Raw genomic sequence first — 13408 nt, forward strand, 5'->3', positions numbered from 1 at the left:
GTCTGTATTGAGAGAGCGCTGCACTGTTCAAGGGTCAGTGCTGAGGGAGTGCTGCCCTGTTGGAGGAGCAGTACTGAGGGAGTGCTGCACTGTCGGAGGGTCAGTACTGAGGCAGTGCTGCACTGTTGGAGGGTCAGTACTGAGGGAGCATTGCAGTGTCGGAGAGCCAGTGCTGAGGGGGCACTGCATTGTTGGAGGGTCAGTATCAAGGGACACTGTTTGAGGGTCTGTATTGAGAGAGCGCTGCACTGTTCAAGGGTCAGTGCTGAGGGAGTGCTGCCCTGTTGGAGGAGCAGTACTGAGGGAGTGCTGCACTGTCGGAGGGTCAGTACTGAGGCAGTGCTGCACCCTTGGAGGGTCAGCACTGAGGGAGTGCTGCACTCTCGGAGGGTCAGTACTGAGGGAGTGCTGCACTCTCGGAGGGTCAGTACTGAGGGAGTGCTGCACTCTCGGAGGGTCAGTACTGAGGGAGTGCTGCAGTCTCGGAGGGTCAGTACTGAGGGAGTGCTGCACTCCCGGGGTGTCAGTACTGAGGGAGTGCTGCAGTCTCGGAGGGTCAGTACTGAGGGAGTGCTGCACTCTCGGAGGGTCAGTACTGAGGGAGTGCTGCACTCTCGGAGGGTCAGTACTGAGGGAGCGCTGCACTCTTGGAGGGTCAGTACTGAGGGAGTTCTGCAGTCTCGGAGGGTCAGTACTGAGGGAGTGCTGCACTGTCGGAGGGTCAGTACTTAGGGAGTGCTGCACTCTCGGAGGGTCAGTACTGAGGGAGTGCTGCACTCTCGGAGGGTCAGTACTGAGGGAGTGCTGCACTCTCGGAGGGTCAGTACTGAGGGAGCGCTGCACTCTCGGAGGGTCAGTACTGAGGGAGCACTGCACTGTCGGAGGGGCAGTCTTTCAAATGAGATTTTGAACCAAAGCCCTGTCTGCCCTCTCAGGAAGACATAAAAGATCCCATGGCACTACTTTGAAGTAGTGCAGGGGAGTCCTGCTCGGTGTCCTGGCCAATATTTATCCTTCAATCAACATCGCTGAAAACAAACTATTTGGTCATTATCACATTGCTGTTTGTGGGATCTTGCTGTGCACAAATTAGCTGACATGTTCTCTACATTACAACAGTGACTATACTTCAAATGTACTTCATTGGCTGTAAAGCATTTTGGGATATCCTGTAGTTGTGAAAGGCGCTATAGAAATGCAAGACTTTATCTTTCAAAGTTAGATTTGTCCCCAGTGAATGTGGTTTCCCAAAGTAATGACAGCTGTTATATTGCTGGTGAATGGTCGATCCTGGTTATTCTGATGTTGATCGTGTTTGGCCGAACGTAGACACCTTCCCTCTGAATAACATCACAGGGACTTAAATATCCATCGGAATAGTTTAACATCACCCATAGGACAGCATCTCTGAACTTGCAGTACTCTTTCAATATTGACCCTGACTCAGAGGTGAGCATGCAAGCAGCTGAACTACAGCTGGCACGTCAGTGCCATTTATCTCCAGTTAGAAAATGTGACGAATAGAGGAGCATGTGATCTTTGCCATATCCGTCTAACTGACAGGCTCCCCAGGCAAACAAACACAGCTTTCCTTAATCTCTTAATTAAACAGTGACAGAGCAGAGGCTTTATTTAACAAAGGGTGGTTTTACAAACACCTGCAGAAATAAGTAACCAACACAGGAACCAGCTGACTTTGGTGTCCTTGCACAATGTGGAGTCCAGTTAAGGCTGCAGTTGTAGAATTGACCTGAGAGGTTTAGAAGGCGCCCGAGTCTGAGCAGGTGATGAAAGCAAAAGGCCATTTATAGAGGAACCAAAAAGGAGACAATCTGAAACAATCAAATTAAAGGTGATAATTTGCACAGTGTAGTAGTGGACACCAGCATCCCACCTGGAGAAAGTTAGGGACAATCATCTCTCGGGTTGTGGGTGAGTTTCATGGTCCGAGTTTCATAATATCACCGACTAGCACTCTTTGTTACCTCAGTCGTGCTGATTATTCTACAGTACCACAGTGACTACACTTTAAAAATACTTCATTAGCCTAAAACGCTTTGGGACATCCTGAGGTTCTGAAATATAAATGTGTTACGACCAGGTGAGAAAGTCTAGGGTTCCCTCTCAGCCTTCATCTGGTCTTACTGTAACAGGGTTTAATTTTAAACACACTGTGTTTTAAGCTCCCCCTTGGTGAATCCTTGTTCATCGCTTTCCAATTATAAGGCAAAGAAACCAGCACAAACAGGCTTTCTTAGGTTTAAAGAAGAAAAGTTGAAATTTATTAAACTTAAACTTTAATTCATTTGACGCTTATGGATACATGATGCACCCATGCTAGCATGCATACGCAATACACACATGCAAATAGAGACAGAAAAGAGCAGAAGAAAAATAAAGTGGAAAAGTTTGAGGCAATATCTGAAGAGTTGTTGTTACGGTTCTTTGAGCTCACTGTAGAGTCCTTGATTGTAGGTAGATCTTGCTTTTCATTGAGGCCCAGTATTCTTCTTAAACCTTGTTCGCTGTAGGAGACTTTTCTCAGATTCATGTGTCTTCAGTGATTTCAGAGGCTTGTGAGAAAGAGATGGGAGCAGACAGACAGGAGAGGCTGTGGCGAGCCAGCCAGGAGAGATCTTCTCAGTCCAGGAGCATTCTGTTCTCCACCCAAACTATTTGTACAAATTCAAAAAACTCAGGTTGCCCAGCATGTTAGTCATGTGACTAGCTGGTTTGACCATGTCCATTTGTGTATTCAGCCATCTTAGCAGTCAACCTGGAATGTGAGCTCCCACACCTTCAATGTCTAGTGATCTAAAGTCCATTGTGGGTTGAATGTGTCAGGGAATGCCTGCTTTGTCCTTCCAAACACTGTCTGTTAATAAGCAAATGTCTTTTCCAGCCATGGCTGATCGGTTTAACAAGTCCTTTCTTCACTCCAGTAACAGTTTAAAATCAATGTTCATGATCAATGTGCCTCATTCTTGGCAGGTGGGGGCCTAGCATGATAAAATGCAAGACTTTTCTTTCTTTATTCCACCGTATTTTACACCCACATTGATTATTGCATTGTAATAATCACATCAGTTTTCACATGTATGCTGACAACGCTCAGCTCTACCTCATCACCACCTCTCTCCACCCCTCCACTGTCTCTAAATTATCAGACTGCTTGTCCAACATTCAGAACTGGATGAGCATAAATTTCCTCCTGTTAAATATTGGAAAGACCAAAGCCATTGTCTTCAGTCCTCACCACCAACTCCACTCCCTTGCCACTGACTCCATTCCTCTGTCAACTGTCTGAGACCGAACCAGACTGTTCACAACCTCAGTGTTATATTTGACCTGAGATGAGTTTCCAACCACATCTCCGTGCCATCACTAAGACCCGTGCTTCCACCTCCGTAACATCGCCCAACTCCACCTCTCATCAACTCAACATTGCTGAAACCCTCATCCAAACTTGGTTAACTCTAGACTTGACTATACCCATGCACTCCTGCCCAGCCTCCCACATTCTACCCTCCATGAACTTAAGCTCATCCAAAACTCTGTTGCCTGTGTCCTAACTCACACCAAGTCCCATTCCTACATTACCCTTGTGCTCACTGACCTGCATTGGCTCCCGGTTAAACACGCCTCGATTTTAAAATTCTCATCCTTGTTTTCAAATCCATCCAAGGCCTCGCCCCTCCCCACCTCGGGATGAGTAACATGCCAGTACTGGAGGAGTGCAGATATCTCAGAGGGTTGTGTGACCGGAGAAGGTTACAGAGATAGGGAGGGGAGAGGTCATGGAGGGATCAAAACAAAACATTTAAAATTGAGGCATTGCCAGACCAGCAGCTAATGTAGGTCAGTGAATGCAAGAGTGATGGGACTTGATCAAGCAGCAGAGTTTTGGATCAGCTCATGTTTAAGAGAGCAGAAGGTGGGATACTCCAACTCAGAGTTTAGGCTGTCACAACTGCCTCCCATTGGTGTCATTTGCCTTTAGAGTCATAGAGAGATACACAGCACTGAAACAGGCCCTTCAGCCCACCAAGTCTGTGCTGACCATCAACCACCCATTTATACTAATCCTACATCAATCCCATATTCCCTACCACATCCCCACAATTCTCCTACCACCTACCTATACTAAGGGCAATTTACAATGGCCAATTTACCTATCAATCTGTAAGTCTTTGGCTGTGGGAGGAAACCAGAGCACCCGGCGGAAACCCACACAGTCACAGGGAGAACTTGCAAACACTGCACAGGCAGTACCCAGAACTGAACCCGGGTCGCTGGAGCTGTGAGGCTGTGGTGCTAACCATTACACCACTGTGGCGCCCACAGAGCCAGTGCCTCTTATGAGTCCAGAGATTCATGTTCTAGTGACTTGGAAGAGTCTGGACTATCTGTCCCACTTCCCAACTCCTTGTCTCTGACCCCTGACGCCCAGCTCCTGACCCCCAGCTGTCGATTGCACCGGGCCAGGGTGGATGATGTGGCAGGGCAGATGGGAAAATTCCTGACATCATCAAGAGCTCACATATTCAGCCATCGTGATAAACTGGGAGACTTTTAAGGTACATAAATAACACAAAAGGTTTTCAAATGTTGAACCAACCTTATACCAACACACACACACTGCCTCACCACCTACCAATGAGTTGCCAAGTTTGAACAGTGATAAAACCACAGCATTGTGGAACTGACTGTAGCTGCAGGACATTGTGGGCTATAATTAGTGTGACACTCAGGAGTGGGAGCATTCAAACATCACCTCACACATTCCAGGTCTGTGTATAGGGCCCTGTACAGTCTCCTCAATCGAAACTTGTAGATACTCATTTTCATTCCATGGGAGTGAGTGAGCGAGGCTGCAGTGTGCAAAGTATCACTGTCACCACTGAGAGAGATCACGGGATTTCCAACAACCTCTGCCCAGACACGGCCCTGATCCGGTTAGTCACACTAAGCAGTAAGCAATGGAATTCCCTCCCTAAACCTCTCTGTCTTTACCTCTCTTTATTCCTTTAAGAGGCCCCTTAAAACCTATTTTGGCATGTGGCTCGGTGTCAAATTGTTTTGAAAAAGCTCCTGTGAAGCACTTTGGGAACTTATATTACATTAAAAGCGCTATATAAATAAAGTTGTTGTTAGTTCAAAGGAACAATTTTGGGAGGTGGCTTTGGGGGAATGATCAATACCGGCTGTCTGGAGGGAGTGGACAGGATATCGTGGGGAAGGGGGCAAGCGGTGGGATATCATGGCAAAGGGGTAAGGGGACAAGCAGTGGAATATTGTGGGGAAGGGGACAAGCAGTGCGATAGCTTGGGGAAGGGGGCAGGTGGTGGGATAATGTGGGGAAGGGGACTTGTGGTGAGATGTCGTGGGGAAGGGGGCAAGCAGTGGGATATCGTGGGGAAGGGCACAAGCAATGGGATATAGTGGGGCAGGGGGCAGGCGGAGGGATATCGTGAGGAAGGGGGCAGGCAGTGGGATATCGGGTGGAAGAGGACAGGCAGTGGGATACCATGGGGAAGGGGGCAGGGGGAGGGATATAGTGTGGAAGGGGACATGCAGTCCGATAGCTTGGGGAAGGGGGGAGGTGGTGGGATATCATGGAGATGGGGAAAGGACAGGCGGTGGGATATTGTGGGGAAGGGGGGCAGTGGCAGATGGTGGGATATCGTTGGGAAGGGGGAAGGCGGTGGGATATCATGGGGATGGGGAAAGGACAGGCGGTGGGATATTCTGGGGAAGGGGAAGGGGGCAGGCAGTGGGGTATCATGGGGGTCTTGATTCCAGTGTACATTTGCTGATTGGAACTGATGTCGCTGGGGGGTGGAGACAGAGGCAGGGTCTTCCTGAGACTTAACAGGGAGAAAAGACTGCCATCTTCATTCTGAGGTCATCACCATCCTGTTTATGCCAGGAGAAGGTTGGTGAAAATCGAGCCCAGAGAGTGATCGACACTTGGACCCATTCCCAGGCAGAGTGGGGGCGGAGAATACCTCAGCATCATTAGGCAACTAACTGCCGCAATAGGGGGGTGTAGGGTTGCTCTGGATGGATGTATTAAGATGGACCAAATAGCCTTCCTTATTCATAGTGATTTTGTGGTTCACTGCTTGTTTCCATTGATACAGTTGAGGAGAGCTGTATAACATTTTACCAGTTATATATTGCCTGTTTTACATTATTGTCCAAAGTTAATGACCCCCTGTGTAGTATTGGTAGTGGCCTGGCTTTGTGCAGGTTAGGTCACTGTCTCAGTACCTGTCTGTGCTGTGCTTGAAAGGTCAGGTCCAGAGCTATGATTTACAGCCTGTTCAGCGTTGCCTAGTGACATTAAATATAATGTCTAGACACCGGTCATGCATCATGATTTATGGCCACTATAAATAGACTTAGTGCTGAGGTAAGAGAACCTAATCTAAACAGCTCACTGCTTGACCAAATGTCTTAAAGTGACAGTCCTTTTTCTGGTCATTCTCACTGGAGCTGGCATGTTTGAGTGGAGTGAGAGGGAGACACGAGGCTCTGCGTTTTCTGGATAGCTTTGTAATAATGCCTGACCAGGGAAGCACTGAGATATGGCAGCTCAGCAAACAGACATTACCCAATCTGTCCCAGGTATGTGCTGAAACAGCCAACACCTGGGAGCACATACACTCAGTCAGCCACTGCTGAACTTTGAACATCTCAATAATAGGTTTCTGTTCAGCTTTAGATTAACTCAACTTATTCAGACCTAGGACTGTCATTTCAACTAGAGAGTGTGAATGTGGTGTATCACTGTGACTGTGTCAGTGTATTTTTTTGTGTGAGAGGCAGGGAGATATACAATACAGGGTCTGGTGTATTAGGGACATGTTTAGTTTGACACTATTGGCATTTCTTACCCTAAAGCCTGCCATTCTGTAACCCCCATGTACATAGCATTCACAACAATTGTACCTGGGACCTATCTCTATACAGTGGTGCCTCACAATATCGGGACATGTCTTTTGCTTGTGTTGAATTTGTATTTTTGTAGATAACTTGAGCATAGGCAGAATTTTGTGGGTTCTATTCCCTGACCTGCAGTCTGTATGTTATCTACACTCTGTGGAGTTTCGTATATTTAACAGGTACCCATCCTAGGGTTGTCAACCCTCCAGGATTGCCCTGGAGTCTCCAGGGATTGAAAATTAATCTTCTGGACACTGCAGGGAGTAACACCCATCAGAAAAATCTGAAATAAAAACAGAAAGCACTGGAAATACTCAACTGGTCTGGCAGCATCTGTGGAGACAGAAACAGAGTTAACAGTTCAAGTTGGATATGAATCATCTTCAGAACCTTGCAGGACTTGCTGAGTATTTTCAGCACTATATGTTTTTATTTCAGATTTCCAGTATCTGCAGTATTTTGCTTTTATATTCTAACAGAAAAACCATTGGAGCAATCAAAAAAATTGCCCCTTTTCTATTTTCTTTGAACACTTGCATTTATCAATCATACAAGTATTGGAGATTGAAAAAAGACAGTTTCACACAATCAAGAATTATCCAATAGGATAATGAAGAGTGTGTTTGCCTTCTGATTGGTGAGGGGCAGTGGAGAATTGTCAGGTTGGATGTTTTAGGCAGTTGATGGCGGGAGTGTGGGGACACGATAGTTGGAGGTAGCAAGTGACTCATTGAAACCTCCAGGACTACAGCCAACCAGAGTTGGCAACTACCTCATCCCTTGTGGTGTCCTGTCTGTCACGTTAGTTATAAGGTGTTTTTCAACACAGGGATTGTGGGAGATTGTTCTCAGGATATTGCTGGCAAGGCTGGCATTTATTGCCCATGCAGAAGGTTGTGGTGGCCATTTGCAGTAAAGTGCTGCAGCCCGGGTGGTGAAGATGCTTCTGCAATAGCTAAAGGAATGAGGGAACAGTGCAGCAAAGGACTTGTGGAGTGCAGGATGTCTCTGAGAATGCTTAATGTTCCGGGGCCTCACCCACAAAGTGCTAGCTTCATCATTGGACAGCAGCCAGCTCTGCCCCTCTCTGCACTGGGCACCTTCCTGGAAATAGGGAGGAGTCTGGGACTCACCAACTTGTGAATCATCATGCAGAAGGTACCATCCTGCTGGGGCCCACAGTGAGGGATTTGGATGTGGGTCGCGGCCTGGCATCCCCAAAGAGGCGGTCAGGTGTTTTTTGAAGGTACTCCCCGACCCTCACCACTTCTCCCTTCCACCCAACAATGCCAGTGACTCATGCCTGCAGTGTCATCAGCCACTCGCTGACCCCTTTCTAATAAGGCCTCTTTCCCCCAGACCAGGGCTGGAGTGCTTCAGCAGTCACAATTTTAGTGTAAGTGCCTGGATTAGGGCCTGTGGAATCCAGCCCCAGAGTAAATGATTCCTTAATGAGTGGAGCTCCCATTCACTGTCACTTGGGGCTGGATTTTCACCAAACTGACCTGCTCAGGCTCAGGGGGTGGGGGTGGGGGGGAGGAGGGTGTTGGGGGGGGGAGGGGTGTGGGGTGGAGGAGGGTGGGGGTGAGGAGGGTGTGGGGTGTGGGGGGAGGAGGGTGTGGGGTGTGGGGGGGGGGGGAGAGGAGGGGGAGAGGGGGGTGCGGGGAGACTGCAGCAGGTCAGGAACTCGTTTGCCAGAGAAGTGGGCTTTGTTCTTTAAATCAGCCACGGCATTAGCATCCCACTTCCAGGTTTGCCGACCCGTCACAGAGTGCTGGCGTGATAATGGAAGGATTTCTATTTAAAGGGACCCCGACAGGGTTCAGAATGACTGTATCCTACACAAGTTCCAGAGGCTTCAGAAAGGAGAAGAAAGGGAGTGAAACATGGGAAGCCTAACCCTCCAAGCAGACTCAGTGGGTGATTCCTTGGGGATAAGGGCTATCCTTTCAGGACCTGGCTGATGACACCTACCACTGATGCAGAGGAAAGATACAACCAGAGTTTTATGAGCACAAGGGCAATCATTGAGCAAGCCATTGAGTTGCTGAAGATGCAATTCCGATACTTGGACAGATTTGGGGCACCCTTCGATATGCAGCAGCAGGGGTCTCCAGAATGGTAGTGGTTTGCTGTGCCTTACACAGCATCCCACTGCAGACAGGACTGAAGCTGCAGGAGGAGGAGGAACACTCAGCATCCTCAGCTTACACATTCCAAGCTCCTTCCATTATAAACCTCTAGAACTACAGTGTAAATGGCAAATAAATTTCAATGTAGACAAAGTGAGGTGATGCACTTTGGTAGGAATAAAGAGAACACATTTTCCTTGGAAAATAAATGTAAATAGGGGAGAGCAGCAGAGGAATCTGGGGGTACATATACACAAATCACTAACAATAGCGACACAAGTTCAGAAAAAAGCAAACAAAGCACTGGGGTTCATTTTTAGAGGGATAGAAATAAAAAGCAGAGAAGTTATATTAACCTTGTATCAAACCTTCGTTAGACCACACTTGGAACTGCAAACAGTTCTGATCTCCATATTATAAAAAGGATATAGAGGATACAGGGTGCAGGAGCAGAGGGACCTGGGTGTATATGTGCAAAAGTCATTGAAGGTGGCAGGACAGGGTTGGAGCGCGGTTAATAAAGCATACAGTATCCTGGGATTTATTAAGAGGGGCATAGAGTACAAGAGCAAGGAGGTTATGTTGAACTTGTATGAGACACTAGTTCAACTTCAGCTAGAGTATTACATCCAGTTCAGGGCACTGCGCTTTAGAAAGAATGTGAAGAGATTAGAGAGGATGCAGAAAAGATTCATGCAAATGATTCCAGGGGTAAGGAACTTCAGTTATGAAGATAGATTGGAGAAGTTGGGACTGTTTTCCTTGGAGAAGAGAAGGCTGAGAGGAGATTTGATAGAGACATTCAAAATCATGAGGGGTCTGGAGACTGCGAATAGGGAGAAACTGTTCCCACTCGTGAAAGGATCGAGAACGAGAGGGCACAGATTTAAGGTAATTGGCAAAAGAAGCAAAAGTGACAGGAGGAAAAACTTCTTCACACAGCGAGTGGTTCAGGTCTGGAATGCGCTGCCTGAGAACGTGGTGGAGGCAGGTTCAACTGAAGCATTCAAAAGGGAATTAGACAGTTATATGAAAAGGGAGAATGTGCAGGGTTACGGGGAGACAGCAGGGGTGTGGCACTAGGTGAAATGCTCATTTGGAGAGTCAGTGGCGACACGATGGGCCGAATGGCCTCATTCTGCTCTGTAACAATTCTGTGATTCAGGGACTGGAGAAGGTGCAAAGAATCTTTACGAGAATGGTATCAGAACTGAGAGGTTATAACTGTCAGAAAATGCTGAACAGGCTGAGGCTCTTTACTCTCGAAAAGAGAAGGCGAGGGGTGACCTGATAGAGGTCTTCAAAATTGTGAAAGGGTTTCATCGGTTAGACATAGAGAGTTGTTTCCACTTGTGTGGCAGACCAGAACTAGGCCATAAATATGATAGTCAGCAATAAATCTAATCGGGAATTCAGGAGAAACATCTTTACCCAGAGAGTGGTGAGAATGTGGAACTCGCTACCACAGGGAGTGGTTGAGGTAAATACTATAGATACGTTTAAGGGGAAGCTGGATAAACACATGAGGGAGAAAGGAATGGAAGGGTATGCTGATAGGATGAGATGAAGAGGGGGTGGAGCATAAACACCAATATGGAGCAGTCAGGTTGAATGTCCTGTTTCTGTGCTGTATATTCCCTGTAATTACTTTCCACATTGCCTCTGCTGTTCAGCACAGGGGAGCCACTGAGAGTCAAGAGCTTGTAACATGAACTATCCAATAGTGTCAGTGTGAAACTGTCTGTTCTCTGCTCTACAGTTAGTTTCGGGCTACTATCTGCACAGAAACACAATATGGTGTTTGTACACATGACAGGTCTATGTAGACTCATCCGTCAGTGTCTGCTGCAATGTGACAAAGACATAATTATGGTCTGTGTGTCTGATAACAATCGTTACGGCTGATGTGTTTCACCTGCTCAAGATACGCCATGCTGTCTCGTCTCCCTGGTAACACTGATGCTGTGGATTCTGATGGTGGGTTAACCACAGATTTCTTTTAACAATTAAAACATTATCTGCATTCACTCAGAACACAGAAACCAGGACAAATACATCAGGCAGAGTCGATTCTGCACCATAATGACCCTCAGCTTGGAATGAGTCAGGCGATACGTGGAAGGTTCGGTTCATCCTTTTGTCAATCCCTTGAGCCACTAAAACAAAAGCAAAATACTGCAGATGCTGGAAATCTGAAATAAAAACAAGAAATGCTGGAAATACTCAGCAGGTCTGGCAGCATCTGTGGAGTGCCTGTGTATTAACAAGGAGACAATTGTAATCCTAACACTCTTCTTGGCAAGCTGCCTACAGGAGTGGATTGGCAGTGAGACTTATGTAAACAGGTTGGTTGAGTGCGGGAATATTAATTTGCATTAACACTTAGTGCTGCAAAGATAAAAACTGAGCCCAAAGTTTTCATCGTGATTGTAACCCGAAGGTTAAATCTAAAAATGTGCCCAACTGGTGCCAAATCTGTCGATGTTACGTCTCACTCAGAATTCCAGCAAATCTCGTTAGACTTCACCATTCTCTCACTCTATCCTATTCTCTCTCTTTTTGATGCAGGTTATTACTATCTTCAGTGAAGATGGAATGAAGAAATCACTTCAGGTCACGGACACAGTTAAAGCTCGGGACATTTGCCACATGCTGGTGGAGAGGAATCGCTGTGTCGATGAGGAGAGCTGGACCCTCGTCGAGGCACACCCAAATGCTGCACTAGGTAACCATAGTGACAGGAGTACTCATCACCCCTCACCCTACCCTCACCCCTCACCTTATCCTCAACCTGCCCTCGCCCCTCATATCCTCACCCCTCATACCCTCACCCCTCATCCTCACCTCTCACCTCCATACCCTCACCCCTCACCCCTCACTCCGCACCCCACATCCTCACCTAAACAAAGTTGGCAAAAGGGGTTGTATTCCACTTGTGCTCTCACTCGGCTGCATTAAAAATAAAGGCACAGTAGTGATGACCCACACGACTGAATAGCCTGACATAACAGCCACTGTCTCAGGTATTGGAGCAGTCAGCACCAAGGATCCCAGTGCCAGTCAGAGGCTGTGCCCTCAGGGAGTGAGTTTGGGTATCAGCACACTCTCTTTCACACCCCAGGGTCTGCACAAACTCTTGGAGATTTATAACATTTTCTCAGGATTTAGGGCCAGGTACAGTCTCGCTTTTTCCCCAACTGTGAATAAAGCATGTTGCTCAGAAGCACAAATTCTGAGAGTACAGACCTCATACTTTAATTTAGTATAAAATGAGGAAATATTTATCGAAATATAACTGTATTTTCCTTCCTCCTTATTTTGTAAATGGGATTTCCCTGACCACTATCCATAATCAGTACGATGGATTTCAGGGTGAAATCGTGGGGACACACGCCGTGTATTTATGGACCAGGTGATTGGAACCTGTGGTGGGTAGGGGGGCTGTAGGACTTACTTGGGAGGCTGAGCTGATGGTGGCTAACCCCACCCACTCCTTGTTTTCCTTCCGTGATTAATACATACAACTCATTTCTGAATCTCTGTCTGTCCCAGAAAGGTGTCTAGAGGATCACGAGTCATTGATAGAGGTACAGGAAACCTGGCCGATTGGGAGTGGAAGCAGGTTCATCTTCAGAAAGCATTATGCAAAATACGAATTCTTCAGGAATCCTGAGGTAAGATCTCTTTCAAAGTTAGTGAGATTGGGTTTGTTTTTAACATGGATTCTCTAAATGAGATTTCAGTGCTTTATTAATGCAGCTACAGGACCACATTGATAACATAATTTGGGTAGAATTTTTCTCAGAGACTGAGTGGGAATGTCGTACATTTCAGCCATTGACAGGCATATCATAATTATACCTGGTACAAAACCTCATAATTATTCCCCTAAACATGCAGCCAGTAGTGATCTTTTCTAAGCTTAATCAGCTTCTAATTAGCTCCTAAACAGTTTGAAGTTGTGGCACCAATTGCCATGGTGAGAGGATTTCATTGCAAATTAAGTTTGAAAAAAATCTGACTCGTTAAATAAGCTTTATGTCATTTTTAACTTCTTATGATCCCTGTGAAGACCACCAACAAACCAAGAGAATCAAATCCACAAATTGACCCCAATTTAGGAAACCAAACCAAACAGACAAGATTTCACTTTTACAAATTTTATTTAAGCATTCAAACCAAAACCAACATAAATTAAACATGAAGCAACAGACAAATCACGGTCAATATATTTCTTTTGGGCCTCCTTATCTCGAGAGACAATGGATACGCGCCTGGAGGTGGTCAGTGGTTTGTGAAGCAGCGCCTGGAGTGGCTATAAAGGCCAA

At 46.6% G+C, this 13408-nt stretch overlaps 1 protein-coding gene across 7 annotated transcripts in view; it reads left to right on the plus strand.

Moving 5' to 3' along the window:
* The window catches only part of LOC137348259 (growth factor receptor-bound protein 7-like), a 197306-nt gene that overhangs the window by 125682 nt on the left and 58216 nt on the right, over positions 1-13408 (plus strand). For all 7 annotated transcript variants that reach the window (XM_068013687.1, XM_068013683.1, XM_068013681.1 and 4 more), the window contains 2 exons: positions 11649-11805; positions 12633-12754. In XM_068013687.1, the coding sequence (XP_067869788.1) occupies positions 11649-11805; positions 12633-12754 (279 nt within the window). The remainder of the gene's footprint in view (positions 1-11648; positions 11806-12632; positions 12755-13408) is intronic.

The sequence above is a fragment of the Heterodontus francisci genome, chromosome 33 (assembly GCF_036365525.1).
Source record: "Heterodontus francisci isolate sHetFra1 chromosome 33, sHetFra1.hap1, whole genome shotgun sequence".
In the NCBI taxonomy this organism is placed as follows: Eukaryota; Metazoa; Chordata; class Chondrichthyes; order Heterodontiformes; family Heterodontidae; genus Heterodontus; species Heterodontus francisci.